This window comes from Mus caroli, unplaced genomic scaffold (assembly GCF_978045245.1).
Source record: "Mus caroli unplaced genomic scaffold, Mus_caroli_1 scaffold_20, whole genome shotgun sequence".
In the NCBI taxonomy this organism is placed as follows: Eukaryota; Metazoa; Chordata; class Mammalia; order Rodentia; family Muridae; genus Mus; species Mus caroli.
This window is the reverse complement of record NW_028227275.1, coordinates 28,275,724-28,298,699: the sequence shown is the minus strand read 5'-3', so window position 1 is coordinate 28,298,699 and position 22,976 is coordinate 28,275,724. Positions and strand designations below refer to the sequence as shown.

The window sequence follows — 22,976 nt, the reverse complement described above, 5'->3', positions numbered from 1 at the left end:
AGCACCCACAACTAGAGTTTGAGGTAGGTTATCCATTCAACCTGAATGAAGATGTTTTAGTCTCTATAAGGTAAAAAGTGTTACCAAGGGCGGGAATCTCACCTGAAGCTTGCATTCAAATACAGGTTCTGATGACCCCAACACTTGTGTTTACTTCCCTGGGCTATCAGGTCCTCTAAACCTCCGGCTCCTACATTCTACAGTTGTTTCTGACTATGTGTTCTCCCAAAGCCTGGTTTGGAAACCATTTAGCAGGACTGCTGAAATTAAAAGCGTGACGAACATGTGTTATAATTATTTCAAACAGATAATCCGTTGAACAATGTTTTTAGAATGCACACACACAAAAATAGTATTGGTGTCATGTGCCTGTTTTTAAAAATAGCATAAGAAGGAACTGAAAAGATGTGCGTGTTGCCTGTGTGAAGTGTCATAATAGGAATTTGTTCATTGACATTGTTACTTAAAGATTTTTGTAAAAAAAAAAAAAAAAGAAAAAAGAAAAAGAAAAAGATTTTCGTGGTGGAGTGCTGAAAAATGTCTCTTGTGTTTATATTTCTCTAGGCGTGGTTCCCAGTGGTATGTACTTCACTTTCCAAGTAGTTAAATTATTGTAATTAGATATGTCATATTAATTTTTTTTAATTATTAAGGATAATTTTTTTAAGAATCCAAATTACCAGTTGGAATTGCTCAGTTCATAATCCAACCAGTTACAGTAAAATCATACCACATTTTTCTGTTTATTCAAGTACAAACAACAGGAAATTTCTGGATCAGATGAAATTGTTTTATTTGTAGTGTTGAGTTTGGCTGACATCAGCAAACATGTTTCTAAGTTACCACTGCACACTTTGTCCCTGAGTTCTTTTGAATTTATGATCGTCTAATGAGTTCTGGTTCCCTCTAAGTTCCAGAAATTTGAAATTAAAATTTTCTATCACACTTACAAAACCTTTTTAGACAGTGAAGAAATCCATTTTAGATTTCATTTAAAGTAAATGTATCCGGTTGGACTATGTACGATCGTTCCTTGTTTGTTTGCAAGTCTGATTATGCATGGACTTAATTGCAAGCTATAGTAATTGATGGTTACAGAACTAAAAATATACCCTCACCGGGACTATAAATTTCCACATTGTATCAGAATGAGGTAAAATTCCAAATATATCATTTGTCTCAGAGATCATTTTTATCATCTTTTTTCCTTTAAAAGGCCAAATTATGCAATAAAGATTAATTTTATTTTTTTGGAAAGAAAATGTCTAAGCAGCCAATAAGTAGATCTACGATGCTGAAGAGAAAAGACCTGACAATTGTTTAAAGCAAAAGAAAAATAATCCAATTAGACAGGAAATTATCTGTTGGGTTTCCTATGGTTAAAACAACAATACTCTTCCAAAAACAAGATTAAAACATAATGGACCAGTCAAGGGAACTCTCAACAGAGCTGAAACACATGAAGGGAACGGCCAAAGGCTCAAGGAATGTCTGAAGCCACAGAGGATGCTCAGCTAGCTCAGCTGTAGCATAGGCTTATGTGTAAAAACAAACCGGAGAGCCTGGAGAGATGGCTCAGTGGTTAAGTGCATTTGTAGCTCTTGCAAAGGACCGGGACTTGGTTCCTAGCAACCACGTGGCAGCTCCCAACCATTTCTAACTCCAGTTCCAGGGAAGCTGACTCCCTCCTCTGGCCTCCTTGAGCACTGTACATACATGGTATGCAGGCAAAACACCCAGGCACATAAAATTTTAAGTGTCTTGTCTTGTTTTGTTTTCTAAGTAGAAAAGACGCTGTAGACAAGATTTTGTGGTTAAGAGCATGTTCTGCTCTTACAGAGGATGGGAGTTGGATTCCCAGAGCCCATGTTGGCCATCTCACAACCATCTGTAACTCTAGCTCCAGGGGAATCCAATGAATGCCTCCGACTACCATGAACATGAACACTCACCTGCCCTTACCACACACAGATACATATAATTTAAAAATAAGTCTTTTAAAACAATGTAGAGAAAAGGCTGGGACTGTAATTAAGGTAGACCGCTTGCCTCCTGTGTATGAAGCCCTGAGTTCAATCCCCACCAATGTCACAAACAAACAAATATACATACAAACATACATACATACATACATACATACATACATACATACATACAAAAAGCCAAGAGCAGAGGAAGAAGCTAGAGAACCACATTAGGCACGTCCACGCCCACACAGCTTTGCAGTCCTTGGCATATAGGAGCAGTTGGTATTATTACTTAGCAAGAGTCCTGTCCATGTGAGACCACAGGTAAGTCTTTTATCTCAAAAAGAGGGAGAGTTCCCCATCACTGTGGGTGTTCACTAAGCCCAGTCTGCAGCTGAAAAACAACGTGTCCTTGGGACATCAGTGTTGCTGGCGTGCTGCAGGCACGGCTAGGCTTCCTGATAGCCCTTTGACCTTTGCTTTGCAGTTTGCTTTCCCTCCGTCTAGTCAAGCCTGTATAATCAGAACGGAGCATGGTGGCCTCTCTCAGTGGTGTCCTCAGTATGCAACCTACAGAGAGCATGATTTCTCCTTAGGACTGGAGCATCCCTGAATGTGTCACCCTTTGTTAGCTCCCCCTTTCCTGGTAGTCTTGGTTGTGGTTCTATTAATACTTTACAGCTGGGTTTCCCCAGCAACCTGGGGAGCTACACTCTGCTACCTCGTTCTTTTATCAAGAAAGCCCCACTTTGAGTTTGGTGTTCGCTGCAAAGGGGCTGGGTGCTCCTGCTTCCAGTGGTCTTTGGAAGAAAGTCACTTAGACAACAAAATCTTCCTGCGCGGTATCTAATCTGCAGTCTGTAAAGGTATTGACTGTATACCACAGGCTTTTATGACAGACTTGAGTCTGAGCTGCTGGCAGCTGCCGTTGGTACCTGGGACGTTCTTTTAGGTCTTACTAACTTGAGAGAGTTGGGGAGGACAAAGTGATATCCCTGCAACTGGGCTTCATAGCTGCCAAGGAGTTTTATGTCCCACATGAGAACAACACAGACCTTTACCTGTCAGAAGCATTCTAAAGTATTTGACATCTGGAGACTTCATTGACTCACATTATCTCGCACCCACAAATAAGACAAGTGTATTCTCTATCCCGGGAGGATGTCCTCTTTGTTCGTCCCTCCCATTGGCTTCCAAACCCTGATCTCACTCCGGGTCTTTCATGTTACACATCAAACCAAGGCCCTTATTTTTTTATCTGTACGTACAGCCGAGAGAGACAGTCAAGTTAGAACGTTAAGCATGCAAGCAAAAGGGAGACAAAAGGAAACAGTCTTATAATTTTCACACTAAAAAATCATCATTAAGAAATGAGAGCCAGTTTTTTAAGTTTCAAACCAGAAAGCAATTACATCTTTTTAACCATTTTATCTAAAAATTCTTCAAAATGTTCATACTTCTTAGAGGGTCTGGGAGTGGAGTTTGAGATAGTCTCAGCCTAGGCTAGGCTCAAACTCACTATTATAGTGCAGGATGCTCTGAAGTCCTGATAATCTATCCTATCTCTACCCCCAATGCTGGGCTTACAAGCAGGCATGGTTACTACACATGGCTACTGTTCATATTAAAACAACACAACAAATCCTTCGCTGGACCTAGTGGTACAGGCCTGTGTTCCCAGTACTTAAGATCTATCAGCAGTTCAAGGTCATCCTAGCCTATTAGTTCTAGGGCAGCCTGGGCTACAAGAAACTCTTTTTCAAAATCAAAACAAAAACAACTAAATAAGCTCCACAATTTTTAAAGCCTCTTATTCACTCACATGACACATAAAAATTGTTTAAGTTGGAACCTCATTGATGCCCTGCTTGCCTAGCATGTGAAAGGCCTTATAGATTTAACAATCTACAGCTCCACTAAAACAAACAAACAAACAAACGTACACACAGAAACACACACACATATATATACACACATATGCAAATATACACATACATGTACACATATATACACACACATTTGCATACATACATACATACATACATACACAAACACACCACATATGCACACACATACACACACCCCTCATAAGGAAACTTGAGACACCTCTAGGATGTCTATAGTGAGAAACCTCTTTGAATTTGTATTTTTTTAAACTTATTTTAAATGATTTGTCTATGTGTGAGCATATGCACATGAGTCCAGCAGCCCACAGACGCCAGAAGCACCTGATTATCTGGAGCTGGAGATATAAGCATGCCGAGCTGCCTGCTAGGGTCCTCTGCAAGAGCAGGATGTGTCCTTAATAGTTGAACCATGTCTGCAGCACCCTACTTTTTTAGTTTGTTTGTTTGTTTTGAGAAAGGGTAACTAATACTATATTTTACATTAGATAGATAGATAGATAGATAGATAGATAGATAGATACAGACATAGACATAGACATAGACATAGACATAGACATAGACATAGACATAGACATAGACATAGACATAGACATAGACATAGACATAGACATCAGTGCTCTCCAGAGAAACAACCAAGAGAGAGAAAGAGGGGGAGGAGGAGGGAAGAGGTGGAAGGATGGGGAGGAAGAAGGAAAGGGTGAGAGTGTGTGCCTGTGCATGCATGTTTTCATTGGCTCATGTGATTATGAAGCCTAACGGGTTTAAAATCTGAAAGGCCAGGGAGAGGTGCAATTTCAGTGCAAGGCTATTCTGCTACCTGAATCGCCTCTTCTGGGGAAATGGGTCTTTTTTTCAATCCTTTCACTGATTGGATGAGACCCACTGACTTAAATGTCAATGTCATCTAAAAGTAAAATCCACACAAACAACTGGGAATATTTGCTCAAATGTCTGGCTACCATGGCCCAGCCACATCGGCACAGAAAGTTAACTGCCAGTTCTTCCGTCTGGTGTTTGCAAAGCTGTTGACATGTTATGAAGATGTAGCTTCTGAGTTATATGCAGAGGAATTAGAGCAGCTAGCTTCCTCTACATTTCTGTTAAAGTGAGAAACTCAGCAGAGGTAAGAAGGTCTTGCTTGCTAGAGAAAGTACACACTTAGGAAAGTTCAGTAAGTGGCTTTGTACCATTTTTCACTTTCATGTTCTTTTTAAAAGATTTCTTTATTTTTATTATACATGTATGGGTGTTTTGCCTGCTTGTATGTCAGTGCACAGGACTGCAATGCCTTAGAGATGCCAAAAGGGGACACCTGACCCTCATGAAATGGAGTTACAACTGGTTGTGAGCTATTGTGTAGGTGCTGGGAACCAAATCTGTTTCCTCTGCAAGAACGGCAAGTGCTCCTAACCATGGAACAGCTCTCCAAGCCCTACAGCCATGGCTTTTTTGAGTGATGGTTTTTACTGTAGCTGAACTAGCAAGACTGTTATCCCCAGAGAAGTGAGCTTAATAATCCCTTAACAACATTTGAAGATAGAGCTTCATCTGGACTAGAGTAGCCATCAAGGGGCTGCTTGTCCAGGGTGTGAACTCAGATTTTGTTCCCCTTTCTTTTCAGTTCAGTTATGTCGGCAACGCCAAACACTGACACAGCTTCATTTCCGAGAACAAGAAGAGCTTTCGGTTTGGCCAGTCTTTTGTTTTGTTTCATTAGTTTTTTACAGACTAAGCTTTGGGCTGGAGAGATGACTCAGTGGTATAAGAGTATTAGCTCTTCTTCCGGAGGACCCAAGTTCAGTTCTGAGCATCCATGTTAGGAGGCTCACATCTGTCTATAACTCTAGCTCTGGGGGACCTGAAACCCTCTTCTAGTCTCTGGGTGCACCTATATGCATAATACATATGTGTGTGCATGCGCACATGTGCACACACACACTCCTAAATAAATAAATAATCTTAACAACAACAAAAGACTTCACTCTTGATAGTGCAGTAAGATTAGCGCCAAAGTTTTAAAAGGCAATCTAGGCAAGTTATCTCCATCTTGTCCTCAAAGCTAGGTCACTTACTGAGGCAATTTACATCAGGAATTGGTCAAGACACTCCTACCAGTCCTAAAGAAACCAGAGCAGCCTGTCTCTGTTGGCCTTGGGTCAGAAGAGGCTTGGAAGGAGGACTGTGCACATCTTAGCCATCCCTGAAGAATGCCTCACGTGGAATATGACACTCATGCCTTATGGGGGGTCTTTCTGCAGATGGAGTCATCAACATGAGCATTCCCATTGTATTGCCCGTTTCTGCGGATGACAAGGCCCGGCTCGAAGGGTGCAGCAAATTTGCCCTGGTGTACGAAGGTCGGAGGGTCGCTCTATTACAGGACCCTGAATTCTATGAACATAGGAAAGAGGAGCGTTGTTCTCGTGTGTGGGGAACAGCCACTGCAAAGCACCCCCATATCAAAGTAAGTACAAAACCTTTGCAAGGACTTAAAAAAAAAAACCACTTTTGTGTCTGTAGGTTTCGGGTAGGGAGGTACACTTGTATTTATAGGTGTATTATTGCATGTGTGTCAGAGGTCAGAGGACAACCTTGGGTATCATTTCTTAGGGTATGTGCCTTCAACCTTCGGTTTGAGACAGGGTCTCTTACAGGCCTGGTGCTTTGCCAGACAGGCTTGACTAACCCACCAGGGAGCTTTCTAGCATCTTCTTGTCACTTCCTCTCACCTCTCCATCACTGAGACCACGTGCATGGCTTTTGACATGCATTCTAGGGGATCAGAACTCAGGTCCTCATACTTACGAGGCAAATACTTGACTAACTGAACCATCATTCCAAGTAGAAATTCTGTGTTTGTTACTTATGTGTACATATGTAATATATGTTCATGTGTATGCACATGTGCATGAGCGTGTATATGCCTGTACGAATGCACGTGGAGGCCAGAGAACAACGTAGGGTATTGTCCTCAACTGCTCCCTACCAGATGGTTTGAGTCAGTGGCTCTCACTGAACCCAGAGCTCCCCAGTTTGGTTAAGCTAGCTGGCCAGCAAACTCCAGGATGTGACCCTCTCGGCCTCTCAGGGCCTGGAGGACGACCATGTGTCTCTGCACCCAGATTTTTACATGCATTCTGGCAATCTAAACTCAGGTCCTTCCTCATGTCATGTTTATGTAGCAAGACCTTTATTGCCTAAGCCATCTCCCCAAATTCATGGTTGAGTAAAGAAGTGTTGTGGTGGTTTTGTTTGGTTTGGTTTTGTGTCCTGAAGCCAGGTATGATGGTAAAACCCATAAAGCCCAACACTACAGCTCAAGAGGCAAGAGCAGCAGTTAGCAGTTAAATAGCTAGTTTGCTAGTTTAAGGCTACAGAAGACTACATCCAAAAGCAACACAAGCCCCATCCCCACCCCCTGAAAGTGCATAAGGACCACACATAAAGAACCCAAGCAACCCCTGAAAAGAACTCAGAGCTCATGTCCTGTGGCCAGCGAACGGGAGTCAATGACATCTTTCAATAAACACAGACCAGTACACATGGTGGCTAAGTTCCAAGAAGATGCTACATCGTCATCAGGGGCTGTTCATCTGACCAGGGTGAATGCTCCTCCCTAAAGCCAGATCAGATTCCTCAGCGGACTTCTAATGGCAGCAGCTGGTGACACAGTGGTAGTGAGGAGCTAGCAAGGGGGTCACTGGATAGAGGCCACTTCCTGTACAGCTTTGTGAAACTGAATGCAAACCCATTCTTTATCAGAGACCCAGGCATCCGGGTGGAAGTGAAGAGAGATACTACTAATCTAATTTGACTTCTTCGCTTCCCCAGCTTGGTTAGCTTTCAAGCTCATGGGTAACACCAATGAGCAGTCAAGCCCCAGAGGGCTCCCAAGGACCTTGTGATAGACAAAGCACACTGTCCTTCATTTGTCTTCTTGCAAAATGATGAGGCCAAAATATATTGAAAAGCATTTCCAGCCCTATGACCTTGAAGAAAAATTACATTTATTTTTCGGTTGTGAAATGTTACAAGATAGGAAAGACATGCTCAAGGCCCAGTGAGCAGCCCCTGGAGCCTCCTTACTCTGAACAGAAAAAGCTCAAAGAGCAAAGGAAGCAGCTCTTCCACTTACTGGACACAACCCTCAGCCTTCAAGATAAACCTCTCCGCATGCACAGACAGGTCAGAGTCATCTGAGACGTTCTCCCTCTGAGTCTGGCAGAAGATCTTTGAGATAGCTGCTCCAGGAATATGACATTCGGGCCTTCAATTACATTTCTGACCATTTCTTTTATGATTGTAATCACAAAGGTTTGGGACTGTATCTTTCTTCAGTGGCCTGAAGAATAACGGCCTATCATTATCTCTGCTCAAAGATTTCTCCTCTTTAGGTTTAACCCACATGACCTACACCCAAGACATAAAGCTAACCTCAGAGAATGCTTACGGGGAATTTGAGTGGCTTTTTTTTCCATCTTGTCTTGTAATATATATCAGCTGTTACAGTCAGTTTCTTAGAAGCCAAGGAGATTGGTGGTGTGCCCTGTGTCTTTGACAGTATTGTCAGTGACTCTACACTACTGGTCATTAGAGGAGCTAATGATAAAAAACAGGTCACAGATAACCAGAGAGAAAGCATTCACCCCACACCCATTACACTGGGGTTGCCTAAAGGCACATTTGGCAAGGAAACAGCACATGAGTTTTACTGGGTAGAAGAATTCTTATTTAACACACTTAACTCATCCTAATACTTTAACATAGTTTTTTTTTTTTTTTTAAACACAAAATCTCTTAATGGAACTGTGGCCCTCGTGCTTTCAAATGGCACTGGGAATGTTGGCAGAGAATTGTCAGTTAGCCAGGCAATGACCTGCCTCTGTTCCACAGCTCCCTGACTATGGTTACTCCTGAGCTGTCTTAGAGTTCTACTGCTGTAAAGAACTTCATGACCATGGCAGTTCTTATAAAGAAAAGCATTTCACTGGGGCTGGCTTATAGTTTCAGAGGTTTAGATTACTGTAGTCATGGTGGGGAGAATGGCAACGTGCCGGCAGACATGGTGCTGGAGAAGCTGAGAATTCTACATCCAGATCTGCGGGTAGCAAGGAGAGAGACATTGGGCCTGGCTTGAGCTTTTGAAACTCCAAAGCCTACCCCAATGACATACTTCCTCCAACAAGGTCACACCTCATAATCCCTGTTAAGTAGCACTACTCCTTAATGACCAAACACTCAAATATATAAATTTTGATAGGGACCATTCCCAATCAAACCATCACATGCCCCTTCTACTCAAGGAGTCTCAGAGTCATAAAGTACAGAACCAAACGGCATAATTTCAGGGTCACTGTGAGGAACAGCTAGAATGTATGGAAGTAATACTTAGAGGAAACCCATGATCATGGTGTTCTGTTTTACCAACCAATAATTTTTCTCACAGTTCTCTAGTTAAGTAAATAAAAATGATCGCTCTTGTTTTAAAGACATAGAAATCAGGAGAGCAAAGTACGTCTTCCCAATGAAAGGCAGGAGCAGAGGTTTTTGTCCATATGAAGACCAGATGGACAGCAAGTTCAATCGAATCACTAAAGAATTGTGCAGATTATGCCAGTCATAATGGCTCATACTTTGATTCCAGCACCAGAGAGGCTACAGCATCATGAGGAGCCCATCATGGGCCATATCACCAGACCCTATCTTAAATAACCCAGATGAGGTCTCCCAGATTCTGGCTTGATTGGCTTGGGGTCAGGTTGGTCCTGGGGAGTTTGAAGCTGACCATGATTTGCATATGCTATGAGTATTGAGAAAGCCTTGGTTACAAAACGATTGAGAGCTTTATCTAGATGTGTCTTGGAAGTGCTTCAGACTCAGCATGTCAACCTCTCCCTAGCCTCATTCTTCCTCAAGTCTCCTACCTGGAAGCTCCATATGTATCCATTTAACCTGTAAACAAAACCGACACGCCATTGTGACTTGTTCTTTCCCTTTCCTATTCAATTATCAAGTTCTGGCAACTCTTGCAAGTATTACTCAAATATATTAATTCACTCCTGTTCCAGTTTGGGCCAGATTTCACATCCATTGTTTCCTGTTTATGTGTCCCTAATCCACTGTCTATTCTTTGGCCAGCGTAAACAGTTCAACCTTTATTTGGGATCCCTTTCACAAAGATTTACCTGTGGGTGCCTGTAGCAGCAGCACCCACACACTACTTCTCTAGACACTCCAGAGCTGGTCATTACATCATGCTAGTTCCTTCCACTCCCACAGCATCATCTTATTCCCTCTTTTCTGAAGTCAGTCCTACCTTGACTCCTAGGTACGACTCAGTGGCCTAATACCTATAGCAGGCAATACTGAGGGTGGTGCTAAAATATCAGCCTGGGGACCACTGATGAGAGCCAGTGGATGTGGTAGAAAAGAAAGCTTGGTTTTCTCAAGTTCCATATTTAGGTCCTGACTTTGGTACAATAGCTGCATGCACCTTGACTCTACCACCTCATTTCTGCAAAGTGGCCTTCTTATCTGAAAGCAAAGATGTTAAACTTGCAAGATCTTCAAGCCCCACTAATATTGCCAAGTGTCTCAACTCACCAGCTTCCAGTAATGACACAGAGACTTATATTTATTTATGAATGCTTAGGTCTTGTAGCTTGGGCTCTTCTCAATTAGTTCATATAACTTAATTAACCCATTTATTTTAATCCATGTTCTGTGACTCGAGCCATTACCTTTCCTGCCGTCCTACCTTCTGTTCCTTCCTCTATGTTTGACTTGTCCCATGCCTGATTCGTTCCCAGAGTTTCTATCTCTGCCCAGGTGTGCCACCGTTCCTCTCCTGCCCTACTATAGGCCATCAGCTCTTTATGAAACTAATTAGAAGTGATAGAGAAGGCAGGTGATGCTTCATGAAAATGACAGTACCAAAGTCCAGACAGTACTCAGCTCTGCTGGTACAGAAATCAATGTTTGAAATACTGAAAAGACAACCTTTACACCGTGCACAGGATTATTCCAACACTTGAAGCCTTCGTCAGATGGCTTGGAAAGGAGTAGGTAATTCTTAGCTATACTCACGTTCCAGACCCTCCTTCCCGGGAGCAGGACACAGTTCTAGGGATGGCCAGAGCAACTTACACACACGGCTACCTTGAGAGTTGTTCCCCCACTCCAGAGATAACAGGAGACAGTTTCAGCATCAATCTTCGCAAACATGCTTTACACTGGGTGGTGATCAAAGTCACTCTTGGGTTCATCAAGACAGCAGCCTATTGTAGGGTTGACCCTTAGAATCACAAGACCCTATCTTAAATAACCCAGACGAGGTCTCCCAGATTCTGGCTTGATTGTTACGGAACTCCTTGGCATTTGGGTCAACTTTTTCAAAGTTTTCTTTAAGCAGTGAGGACAAAACCATGTATAGTATTTGTATTTGAAAATATCAGTATACAATGTTTGCCTGAGGGTAGAGATTAAAAAGGAGGCCATGAAAACAGAGCCAAACCCATTGCACCATTACCTCCAGGGTTTCTCAAACTCAGCACCATGTCCTTTTGTTGTTATTGTGAAGGCTATTTGTACCAGGTCTGGAGGAGTTTTCTGTTCTTTTTAGATATGTGATAACTTCGTAGCCCAGGCTGTATTCAAACTCCAATCTCCTGCCTTGGCCCCGTGAGTGCTGGTGTTATAGGCATGAGCCACTACATCCAGGTTGTAACAATGGCCCCTGGTGATGTAATATGATTTGGAACAGTCATCCTGTAGAGAGATTATTTTCCCCCTATTTTTTAGTTCAAGGAAACTTTTCAGTTCATGGTACTCCCAGCTTTCTACTTTTGTTTTTGTAGTATGTGCTTTGGGTGCTATATTCAAAAAGTCACTGCCAACGCCAATGTCACAAAGCTTTGTTCCCTTTATTTTCTTAAGCATTTTCTAATTGTAATCCATCCTAACTTTTGTGCATGGGATACACTTCTTCCTTTTGTGTCTCGTCTCCTCAACATTTGTTCAACAGTCTGTCTTTCCCCCAGAGTTATCTTAGCATCCTTGCCAGAGATCTTTGAGAAGACGGGGTTTCAGCAATTCGTCTTTCTTGGACTGTATACATGGATTTTTTGTTCCACTTTGTTGCTCAATGGATTCTCTTCTATTTAATTGGGTATAAACGAAGGAGGCTGCATCTGGGGTTAAATGTCCATGGAAATTATGCTAAACAATAATGACCTGGTAGGAAAACAGTACAAAACTTATCCTGAAGGTTTCTGTTTGGGAGTTCTATTGAGAATAATATAAAATATATTGGATGGTGTTAGGGATGTGCCAGCAGAGGTTCTCAAAGCATGGTCCACAGAACTCTAGCAATACTCAAGACTTAGCAGAAAACTCCCAAGTGCAGAACCAGGTATCAGTGTTATGTTTTTTCCCAGTGTTGCTATTGGCATGGCTGGTACAAAGCAATAAAAGGCAAACTGCTGGTGCCTCATCCGGTTATCACAATTGTACTAAGAAACCACTAGCTTCACTGGAAGTCATTCTTTATGATGCTGAAAAAAAAAATGGGGCTGGAGAGATGGCTTAGTGATTAAGAGCACTGATTGCTCTTCCGAAGGTCCTGAGTTCAAATCCCAGCAACCCAACGGGGAAAAAAAAAAAAAAGCTAAAGAAGGGAAAAGTGGTCAACCTCATATTGCCCGGCGGTGGTGGCACACGCCTTTAATCCCAACACTTGGGAGGCAGAGGCAGGTGGATTTCTGAGTTCGAGGCCAGCCTGGTCTACAAAATGAGTTCTAGGACAGCCAGGGCTACACAGAGAAACCCTGTCTTGAAAAAACCAAAAAAAAAAAAAAAAAAGACCCATGATTCCATATTGTTGATTTTTTTTCCCCATAACTTATTCCAGAGAAGTGCAAAAAACACTTCTACAGACACCAAAACTGGTGTAAGGAAGAGCTCTTGTCAAGTTGTTTGAGCATTGGGAAAAACAGCTATGCCTCCCTAACACACACACACACACACACACACACACACACGAGTAATTTGTAGCTTACAAAACAGTAATAACAATCAAGGAAGACACCAGGTGCTGGCTTCTGAACTTTCCATGCACACACGCATATGACACACAAAAGTGCATGTACTTGCAAAAAGGAAATTTGCTTAAAAGCTTAACACAGTAGTAAATGCCTATGATATTATCCCTCAGAAAGCTCAAGCAAGAGGATACTAAGTTGGGGACAAGCCTGGGCTTCAAAGTAAGATCCTATCAAAACGGGGTGTGGGGGTGGGGGATGGGAGGAGCTAGTATATAATTATAGTATCAAAGACTATCCATGATCACATAAAAAGGCTCTTCAAATCCTCTTCCTCTTCCTTCAAATCCTCTTCTAGCTATGTTCCTGCAGTTGGATTTTCTTCTGACACATCAGTCAAAACTCACTGGCTCGGATTAAATGCAGTAGCTGTGAAAATCTGTCTTCAGTTAAGTCATACTTAAGCAGAGTAGAAAATAGTAAAAGTAACGCCAGCCTTCCTATTTGGGGGGAGTGAGAAGAGGATTTAGTTTTAACAAGAACAGATTCATTACTACTTTCTTTTTTTTTTTTTTTAAATGAAGAACACAAGTATTTTTATTCCGTTAATTTAACAGTGCAAAAAAGCCGGGCGTGGTGGCGCACACCTTTAATCCCAGCACTCGGGAGGCAGAGGCAGGCGGATTTCTGAGTTCGAGGCCAGCCTGGTCTACAAAGTGAGTTCCAGGACAGCCAGGGCTATACAGAGAAACCCTGTCTCGAAAAACCAAAAAAAAAAAAAAAAAAAAAAACAGTGCAAAAATGTATGTGTTGACTTGACTGATACATGTAACTTTTTTCTCAGATCCTCAACTCTGGGTGAATCTAGAGGAATGACTGTGATCATCACATGGCGTAGACTGTTATCATTTCCAAAGTTTATTCCAATCCATTTGTTCTTTTATACCCCAAATTATCTTCACTGTGTTGTCGGATGAGATAAATCCACACGAAAACCAAGGTGCCCAAGGACAGCCCAACTTTCACCCAGTTAGATTTGGCATTGACTGGCTCCCAGATGCAGAACTTTGACCATGTTAAAGAGCAGCTCAGCAGGCAGGCGGGGGCCAACAGCTGTGAAAACAAGCCCAGTACCACAGTACTAGTGACGATGCCATCTTGCCCTGCCTCATTACAACTTTAAAATGACGTTTCTCAGCTTGAATTTCCAATATGTTAGCTGATGATATAATCCATATAAACAAAAACTTTGGGAGACAGTCTGCAACTTTTGTGTTGTGTGAATTCGCTGCTGGAACTCACCCAGGTCTTGTCCATGCCACCTCCCTAGCAATTTTTGTGAAGACCACAGGAAGTTAAAGAAATTACAACTTTATATGCCCCAGTACAGGGGAACCCCAGGGCCAAAAAGGGGGAGTGGGTGGGTAGGGGATTGGGAGGGTGGGGATGGGGGACTTTTGGGATAGCATTGAAAATGTAAACGAGGAAAATACCTAATAAAAAAATAAATTATAAAAAAAAAGAAAGAAATTACAAATTCAATAAATACTATTTGAAATGGTGCAGAACAGTAACTCAAGATGGGTCAAAAAGAAGCCCAGGAGGGCTGGGGAGAAGGCTCAGCCAGAGTAGAGCTTGCTGCACAAGCAAGAGGACCCATGATTAATCCCCACAGAACCCATGTAAAATATCCAAGTCCAACGGCCAGGAAGGTTGAAGACAGGCAGTGATTCCACTGACAGAGGTAAAAGCAGGCAGATCCTGCGGCTCACTGGCCAGTCTGTCTAGCCAAATTTGCAAACTACATGTTCAGTGAGAAACCCTGTCTCAAAAAATAATGTGGGGCTGGTTAGATGGTTCACCAGCGGTTAAGAGCACTGACTGCTCTTCCAAAGGTCCAGAGTTCAAATCCTAGCAACCACATGGTGGCTCACAACCATCTATAATGAAATCTGATGCCCTCTTCTGGAGTGTCTGAAGACAGCTACAGTGTACACACATATAATAAATAAATAAATCTTTTTTAAAAAAATAAAATAAAATAAATAAATAATAATGTGAAGGGCTACTGAAGAAGTTTCCCAAGTCTGTGCCTCCACACATACAGGCACTTGCCTACACAAATATGCACGCACGAGCAGACAGATACACACACACACTCTCGAGCAGACAGATACACACACACACTCTCTTCAAATAAAATTTAAAAATCAGTATAGTTACCATTAACTTTAGTGATTTTCCTTCTAGATGGTGATGGAAAGTGGGGACTGGCTTGTTGGTGGAGACCTACAGGTGCTAGAGAGAATAAGGTGGGACGATGGGCTGGACCAATATCGCCTTACGCCTCTGGAGCTCAAACAGAAGTGTAAAGACATGAATGCTGGTACGTATTCAGGTTCTAGAGCATTTGTCAATATGCCTTAGCACTCTAGTTTAAAAAAAAAAAGTGTATTGGGAATTGGATTTTTTTCTTTTACCCCCATCTAGGGGCTGGCATTGAATTCATTATATAGCCAATGGTAACCTTGAACTCTCTTTCTCTCTCTCTTTTTAATTAAGATTTACTTTTACATATGTGAGTACACTGTAGCTGTACAGATGGTTGTGAGCCTTCATGTGGTTATTGGAGACTGAATTTTTAGGACCTCTGCTCGCTCCAGTCAACCCTGCTCACTCTGGTCGGCACCACTCACTCAGTCCCTGCTTACGCTGGCACAAAGATTCATTTATTATACATAAGGACACTGTAGCTGACTTCAGACACACCAGAAGAGGGCATCAGATCTCATTGTGGACAGTTGTGAGCCACCATGTGGTTGCTGGGATTTGAACTTGGGACCTTCAAGAAGAGCAGTCAGCGCTCTTACTTGCTGAGCCATCTCGCCAGCCCAACCTTGAACTCTTGATCCAACTTCTGCTTCCAAATGCTGGCATTATAGGCCTGTACCACCACACCTAGCTGAATTATATATATGAATAAAGACAGTCAGGTTTGCTGTCCATAGATTATACTGCTGCCAAGGGCCATATTAATGTGAGTGGCCTGCGCTGCCACCTGAGACCATGTGGATGCCCATGGTTTGTGTTGCAATCTGAAATCATGTTGATATCTGTGGGCCATGCTGCTGCCAAAAGCCCTGGTGATGTGTGGTCCAGGTTGCCTCCAAGGGCCTTGTCTGGGTCCATGGTCCTAATGCAGCTAGGGCCCATGTTGTGGTCTATGCTGTGCCAGAAACCATGTAGATGCCCATGATCCAGGCTCCAGCCGACTGTAAGGAGCAAGGAAACTCATTTGCAGGGATGTTGATGACCGCAGGTGCACAGTTGACAAAGAGGGTAGGCTTCTGTGACAACGTCTACCCCCACCCCAATCCTCACTCTCACACCCCCCAAAAGTAGTAGCCTAAGCAGGACGCCATTGAAGAGAACTCTTAAAGTGTGATAGGGATGCTGAGTTGCAGGTCTCCACAATTGATGGCTTCTGGCAGGGGTGTGGAGGTGATCGACTCGGTTCTATTTAAGGGCAGGCCACTGAGAGTTTGGCCATATTCCAAAGAATATACAGGCAACACAAATTGGACCTGCTTGGCTTTTTTTAATGTTTTATTTTTTTGAGAGGAAAGGTCACGAGGAGAGTGGACATGGGGAGGACTAGGAAATGAGTGTGATGGGGGGTGTATGATGTGAAATGTCCAAAGAAACAGGAAAAATATTATGTTGAAAAAAAAGAAGTATCTTACTTTTAATTAGATGGGGGGGGAGGGGCATGTATATGTGTGCCTGTGGAGTCAGATCCCCCAGAGCCGGAGTTGTAGGCATTTTGTGAGCTGTCTGACATGGGTGCTGGGAATCAAACTTGGGTCCTCCAAAAGAGTAACACCATTCTTAATCTTGGAGCCATCTCTCCAAGTGATGAGATCTGTTGGCTTGTCTGGATCACAGTTGTGCTACACTCACATGCTAGAACACTATGCAGCAGTTTAAAATACGCAAGTGCAGAATAATTCCTACAGTGTATCTGTCGAGTGCAAAAGCATTTGCAGAATATATATACATATATGTATATATATATATATATATATATATATATATACACACACACACACACACACACACATAGCACGGGCAACGTTGGAAAACAAGAAAATTGAAAAAAAAAGTACTTAACCCACTTCTATCTATAGAAGCACAAAGGACTCTGGGAGCACCAGACTGCCAGTGACACCTCTTGGGGTGGAGGGTAGGGGGTGGAACAAGAAAGAAACCCTCTTCACATTTCATTCTGTAATGATAGGAAGCAATGATTTTCATTTTTCATTTTGGGCTTTTTTATATTTCCTAAGTTTCCTACAATGGAAATATATTAATTAGATTTTAGAACTAGACAAAAAAAAAAATAGACTTCATGAGTCCATCCTGAGTGTCATTGTTTTCAGGATTTAAGAAGGTGTGGTTTTCATCTGTAGACTGTCGTCTCCATGCACATTTCTGTGGGCTCTATATATGTGGGCTCATAAAGGTACAAGGGGGCAGGTGAATGCTAAAGTCCAGGGTTTCAGAAAAAGTGTAGACAGCACCTGTTTTAATTCCTGAGTCCTATTTTCTCCTGGGTGGCTTCCTGCCTCTGCATCCTGTCCTGTCCAAGCAATTAAGTTAACAACCCAGGCATAGTCTCCCATTATCAACAGCTAGAAGACTGAATCCTCCCATCTGTTCTTACAGACAAGCAAGATTGTTAACTTTGAACCTTGGCTCCTCCTTTCTAGATGCCGTGTTTGCATTCCAGCTGCGCAATCCTGTCCACAACGGCCATGCCCTCCTGATGCAGGACACCCGCCGCAGGCTCCTGGAGAGGGGTTACAAGCACCCAGTCCTCCTGCTCCACCCTCTTGGGGGCTGGACCAAGGACGATGACGTACCTCTGGAATGGAGGATGAAACAGCATGCAGCTGTACTGGAGGAAAGGGTCCTGGATCCCAAGTCAACTATTGTTGCCATCTTTCCATCTCCTATGTTATACGCTGGTCCCACAGAGGTGAGCAATTCCCTGAGCTGGGCCAAACATTAAGAACACCAGCTAAAGCTTATTAGAAGGGTAAATACATTCTGGGAATCAATTCTTAATGAGAAGACTCTACTTTGCCCAACCCAGCTTAACTTTTTCTAATGTGTATTTGTAAAGATGTTAGAAGCATCAAGTCCAACATAAACATATTGCTTGGAGAATACGGAGGTTGGCACGTGATTGAGATAGGTAGATAGCACAGCTCACCTGAGTCAGTCATTGGGCAAGTCGTATCTGTGCTACCTTTCTGTTGATGTGATAAAACACCATGGCCCACGTAACCTGAGTCTATGTGGGCTTATGGTGCCAGGGTGGTAAGTCTGTCACAGCAGGGAAGCCGGGCAGCAAGTGGCAGGTTTGAGGGCAGGAGAAGGAAACTGAGAGCTGACATCCCTTACCATGAGCAGGAATCAAAACTGAGAGCAAACTGGAAGTAGATGAAACTTTTTAAACTCAAAAGCTCACCCCTAGTGACATATTTCTGTCAGCAAGATTGTACCACCTACACTGCAGCACCAACTTGGAACCAAGTGTTTAAATGTCTGAGACTAAGCGCCACCGTTCTCATTCGCCATCACGAAACTAACAATTTATTAGGTCCAATTGCTCTCTATGGCTCACCATGACCCAGGAATTGCTTAGAAGGTAATTCAGTAATTAGTTCACTGTTGGCAGTCAGGTGATGACTTAGAATCTGTAATTCACAGAGTCCTTTGTAACAGTAAGTATTCTTAATTGCTTGCTTTATTAAGAAAGACTCTTATAGCTCATGACTTTAAAACTCCAGTTTTAGCTGGGTGTGGTGGCGCACGCCTTTAATCCCAGCACTCGGGAGGCAGAGGCAGGCGGATTTCTGAGTTCGAGGCCAGCCTGGTCTACAAAGTGAGTTCCAGGACAGCCAGGCTATACAGAGAAACCCTGTCTCGAAAAACCAAAAAAAAAAATACTCCAGTTTTATCCAATATAACCCAGCTTGAATAGTGCTAGAGGCTTAGACTCACGGACTTCCTCACTACTTTTAAATGACCTGCCCCTTTCAATCACTTCAAAAGCAAAATTAAAAGAATTGGCGTAAAGAGGAACCTCTGGCCATCATGTCCCCTATGTGATATTTTCCAGGTCCAGTGGCATTGCAGGTGCCGGATGATTGCAGGAGCCAATTTCTACATTGTGGGTAGGGATCCCGCAGGAATGCCCCATCCTGAGACAAAGAAAGACCTATATGAACCCACCCACGGGGGCAAGGTCTTGAGTATGGCCCCTGGTCTTACCTCTGTGGAAATCATTCCGTTCCGAGTGGCTGCCTACAATAAAATTAAAAAGGCCATGGACTTTTATGATCCAGCAAGGTAGGTTTCTGGAGGGAAAAAAAAATTAATTGACATGACAACTGTCCTGAGGGAAAACTTTGACCCTCTGGAAAAGTCTCCAGTCTACAGGCTTCCAATGGGAAAGACACTCTTGAGTTATAGACCTGCTCTTGCAAATGCTGTGTCCCCTGACATTGTTGGCAGAGTCCTCTGCATGTAGGTGTTGGTCTGTAAACATTTCTCTTTGGTCCGATGGATATAGCTTACTAGCAGAATACTTGCCTAGCATGTGCACAGCACTGGGTTTGATCTCCAGGAACCCCACAGAAAGTTCTTGAGCTGGGCATAGTGCTACATGCCGACAGTCATGGCACAAGGGAGCGAGAGGCAGGCTGGTCATCTTTGGCTATATCAAGCTTTAGGCCAGGCTAGGCTATATGAAACTCCATAGATCTGCCTTATGTAGACACCTAACACTAAGTGAAAGGACATGGGGAGAGACACTTTTCAATGAGCACTTACGGCACATGTCTGCTCCATACCAAGTTCACACAAGTTAGCCTCTGGCCTCAAGATATAAAAGAGCACGTGTACAAGAACCATTGTGTAGACACCTACTTTTATCCCTCCTTTGTTCCACAAGATTCAGAGCTAAAGCCTGAGACAACTGCCCATTTTGAAACATTTGGCTGTTTACAGAAAAAAGAAAAAAAATGCAAAAAAAAAATCAGCAATGTAGCCCCAGGGATCTTTAAAGAGCTGCTACTTCCCTCTGCTGAACTCTCTGTTGCTGTACTGACAGGCACGAGGAGTTTGACTTCATCTCAGGAACTCGCATGAGGAAGCTCGCCCGGGAAGGAGAAGATCCCCCAGATGGCTTCATGGCCCCGAAAGCGTGGAAAGTGTTGACAGATTACTACAGGTCTCTGGAGAAGACCAACTAGGTGCTCCTGGCTCTGGCTTCTTTCTCAAGTGCTCTCTGACGATTATTTTTTTTCTATTTTTGTGATTTAGCTGCTCTGTATTCAGTTGCTTCTCGGTGACTTTTTAAAGCTAGTATTTTTGCAATGAAGTAAAAGGCTGTACCCATAATTTAAAACCAAGTTCATTATGTCTATGAAGCTCACACTGGAGACTGAGTCTTAGGTGAAAGCAATATCGTTGTACGTTCCAGAATGAAAGCACTCTCACTGTACTTCATCTCAGCCGGTATGTCTCAGATTTCTTAAAAATGTGACTGTGTGGCTAGCTGCCTAGCCCAGAACAGAATCGTACTTTCCAGCTTACTTGTGCCAGCCTGGAATCTCAATGTCACTTACCAAAAGAAAACACACACACACACACACTGTCGCTTTGAAGGAAATGTGTTTTACATCAGGACTCTTACTTCATGACTACACATACCCTCACGGCCCAATGGACGAGCTGAAGATGCAACTGGAAGAAAAATATGTGTGAAGATGTGAATTAAGTCTTAAGGAACAATGTAATTTATGTCTGCCATGAAAATGTCATCATCCAATAGCGAGAGACGCTCTAACGGCCTTCTATGAATAGTTACTCTAGTTTGGCTGGTACTTTTCAAAAGCATGGTATGCTTGGATCAAAACAATTTTTCCCCCACAGACTAAACCACCAGGATATATTGTAGACTACTTTCCCCACACTTTGCGGTGGCCATAGTTATTATAGAAGCACCTAAGTGATCGCTGTAATCAAAACCAATCCACATATTAATGAGAAGCTAAAACTTGATTTAAAATATAAAATCCAAACATCATCCTAGTGAAGATATATACACATAAGTTTTGAGAGCTGCTGAACATGTAATATACAAAGTTGACATTAGTGAATACTGCCGACACTGAAAGACTGCCCAGCCCACCATCCTCCTAAGCTAGGGCCCTGCCTACCCTAGACAACACAGGGACAGGTTCCGATTTCCTGAAGCTACTTAGTGAAGCTCTCCTTGAGGATGCTAAAAAGCAACCACCTTGGAGACCGACGGTTTAGGGTATCCCAAACTCTTGATGTTGTAAGTTTCCAGAATGAACCTGGTATGAGATGTCCTTTGATGGTTTATTTGCTAAGAGGGAATTTTGGTTATTGTATGCATGGTTCATTGTTGCCAAGGAATACATAAGAGAAAAAGCATCTTTATATACAGGTTTCTTTGGAAGAGACCACAGACTGAAAAGAGAAACTGATTTTTTTTTTCATACTGCCACGTTTTTTTAAATGCTAGGAAAAGCGCTATGGAGAGTAAGTTATATACTGTGACCACAGCAAAGTGAGTCTTCAACTGTGCGGTGCCTGTGCTCACTTACGTCAGAGCTATTTATTCACTGCCGCCTTTAAAGCTATGTATTCACTGAAAACATGACAGGGTTGTAGTGCCTTAGCAAATGAAGTTGTGATTTTAAGACAGTAAAGTGCCTTTCTGCTGTAGCACACAGTATAACTGTTCCAGTGTCCCGCTGATACTTGTTCTTATTCAATAAATCTCTCAAAAGACCACGCTGACTGGTGCTTTTCGTTACTGCCTCAGTGGCCATGTCAGGGGGTCATAGCAATGTCTAACTGGAGAGCAGTATCAACTCTCTTCTAGGCGCCCTTATTCACAGCATTTTCACACATGACTTTCAGATGTAAATGACTCATAGTCTTAGCTGGACACCTGCTTCTCCGAGGTGACTGGGTTACTTATGAAATTCTGCCCAGAATTTCACTGCAAGACAATCTAAGGTGATGAAGCCAAAGCCCTTGCTCTTATAGGTATAGATCTTATCTGCAGACCCTCCTTAGCAGCCAGTATTCTGTGTGCCTAAGGCAGTACATTTCCACTCTCATCCTGGGGGAAGATGGGCCATTAGGCACAAAGCTCTTGCTTCTTCCTGAGTGCCTGATGTACTTCTAATGGCATCATGCAAGCTTTTTTGCTACTTCACCACAAATATTAGTAGTGTAATAGCCAACTCAAAGCTATCACTTGGTCAGCAGGTAGACTGTTCGCCTAGCATGCACAAAGGCCTTGGTTTGATTCACAGCACTGTATAAATCAGACACAGTGGCACATACTTGTTTATTCCAGCATTGGGAGGTAGAGGCAGGCATATTAGAAGTACAATGTTTCCTAGGCTATGGAGTTTGAAACTAACCTGGGCTGCGTAAGATCCAGTCTTCAAAAAAATAAAAGGATAAATTAAAAAAAAAATTGAGTGAATGGTATCATTTGTAGTTCCTTTGTTTTCTCCTCAGATCATAGTTGGTGACTCCTATTATCAATTAGTAGGGCACAGGAGTCTAAGAAATGTCTATGTACAGGTGTCACTCTTAAGGAAGTGCAAACAAATCCTGGAAAGACATACATAAATCAGTCAGTCAGACCTTACATCAGTGTACTGGCAGGTGTTATGTGTCAACTTGACACAGCTGGGGTTATCACAGAGAAAGGAGCTTCAGTTGAGGAAATGCCTCCATGAGATCCAGCTGCAAGGCATTTTCTCAATTAGTGATCAAGGGGGAAAGGCCCCTTGTGGGTGGTGCCATCTCTGGGCTGGTAGTCTTGGGTTCTATAAGAGAGCAGGCTGAGCAAGCCAGGAATAGCCAGCCAGTAAGGAACATCCCTCCATGGCCTCTGCATCAGCTCCCGCTTTCTGACCTGCTTGAGTTCCAGTCCTGACTTC

At 42.8% G+C, this 22,976-nt stretch overlaps 1 protein-coding gene and 1 pseudogene across 3 annotated transcripts in view; one reads left to right on the top strand and one right to left on the bottom strand.

Moving 5' to 3' along the window:
• The window catches only part of Papss2 (3'-phosphoadenosine 5'-phosphosulfate synthase 2), a 72,154-nt gene extending 50,349 nt beyond the window's left edge, over positions 1–21,805 (top strand). For 2 of the 3 annotated variants that reach the window (XM_021151270.3, XM_021151269.3), the window contains exons 8-13: positions 565–579; positions 6,133–6,338; positions 15,163–15,298; positions 17,682–17,950; positions 19,100–19,329; positions 20,093–21,805. In XM_021151270.3, coding sequence (XP_021006929.1) covers positions 565–579; positions 6,133–6,338; positions 15,163–15,298; positions 17,682–17,950; positions 19,100–19,329; positions 20,093–20,234 — 998 coding nt within the window. In that variant the 3' untranslated portion in view covers positions 20,235–21,805. The remainder of the gene's footprint in view (positions 1–564; positions 580–6,132; positions 6,339–15,162; positions 15,299–17,681; positions 17,951–19,099; positions 19,330–20,092) is intronic. The other variant, XM_029472298.2, reaches the window with a different exon arrangement.
• On the bottom strand, positions 13,831–14,229 carry LOC147000147 (NADH dehydrogenase [ubiquinone] 1 subunit C1, mitochondrial pseudogene; annotated as a pseudogene).
• Positions 21,806–22,976: the final 1,171 nt, after the last annotated feature.